The sequence below is a fragment of the Anarrhichthys ocellatus genome, unplaced genomic scaffold (genome assembly GCF_004355925.1).
Source record: "Anarrhichthys ocellatus isolate YVR2014 unplaced genomic scaffold, GSC_Weel_1.0 scaffold267, whole genome shotgun sequence".
Taxonomy (NCBI): domain Eukaryota; kingdom Metazoa; phylum Chordata; class Actinopteri; order Perciformes; family Anarhichadidae; genus Anarrhichthys; species Anarrhichthys ocellatus.
Window position 1 is genome coordinate 69,065 of NW_022280294.1, and position 1,328 is coordinate 70,392.

At 41.3% G+C, this 1,328-nt stretch overlaps 1 protein-coding gene across 1 annotated transcript in view; it reads right to left on the minus strand.

Annotated features, from left to right (window-relative positions):
* LOC116401180 (aspartyl/asparaginyl beta-hydroxylase-like) overlaps positions 1-1,328 on the minus strand; it is a 9,975-nt gene that overhangs the window by 952 nt on the left and 7,695 nt on the right. The window contains exon 22 of the mRNA XM_031879456.1: positions 688-821. Within this exon, the coding sequence (XP_031735316.1) occupies positions 688-821 (134 nt within the window). The remainder of the gene's footprint in view (positions 1-687; positions 822-1,328) is intronic.

The window sequence follows — 1,328 nt, forward strand, 5'->3', positions numbered from 1 at the left end:
AGTTCCTTGACTACAGTAGGAGGAGGGGGAGGAGGAGGAGGGGGAGGGGGAGGAGGGGAGGAGGAGGAGGGGGAGGAGGAGGAGAGGGGAGGAGGACAGGTAAGCCATTGTGGAAATAATCCAAAGGTCACGGGTTCAATCCCCGTACGGGCCAAACACACTTCATCACACACAACAAAGAATCTGACCATTAATTAATAAACAAATAACAGCTGATTATTAAAAAGGTTACATGTTGGTATGTTAATGAGGTTAACCTCAGTCTTCTCTGTTTGTATCTGTGTTCATTTATACATTTAATTATGTATGTCTGTATTTGTCTGTATATTTATCTATGTATTTATTCATTTCTGTACTTATTTATACATTTATTTTGTATTTGTTTATTTATTATACATTTATTCCTGTAATTATTTCTGCATTTATATATTTATTTTGTACGTATTACTCCATTTATCAATTTAAGCATTTATTTACTTATTTCTGTATTTATTTATTGATTCGTACTTGAGTCGTTCTCTGCGTTAACACCGGGGGTTCGATCCCTGAACTAAAATCAGCACACGAATATTAGACGTTAGAGCGTGTTGCTGATGGAAAGGTCGAGGGTTCGATCCCCGTATGAAGCAACTCTCTCACAGCGCTCCTAACGATGATGATGAAGAAGAAGATGATGAAGAGCAGTACCTGGTCCGATCGGTGCAGCGGATCTTGCAGCCGTGTTTAGGAACCACGAGGCCGAGATGCATCCTCAGTCTGCAGTTAGTGGGTCCAGTATGAGGCCACACATGAGTACCAGGGTGCATCACGGAGAACTTGATCTACAGACACACACACACACAGACACACACACACACACACAGACACACGTATTAAACAGATTAAAACACTCCGATTATTTCTTGTTTTTACAAAAAATAATCAGATCAGTTATTTTAAGACGTTTCCTGATTCAGAGTAAAAACACAGACAAGGAGAGGAGACAAGGAGAGGAGACAAGGAAATGACTTTCCACTTCTTCAAACGTAATTTACCGAAAAAAAACGGTTGACCTATATAATATCTATATACAATACCTGATTGTGTATATCTGTGTGTACCTGTATGTGTGTGTGTGTGCATGTACCTGTGTGTGTGTGTGTGTGTGTGTGTGCGTGTACCTGTGTGTGTGTGTGTATGTGTGTGTGCGTGTACCTGTGTGTGTGTGTGTGTGTGTGTGTGTGTGTGTGTGTGTGTGTGTGTGTGTGTGTGTGTGTGTGTGTGTGTGTGTGTGTGTGTGTGTGTGTGTGTGTGTGTGTGTGTGTGTGTGTGTGTGTGTGTGTGTGTGT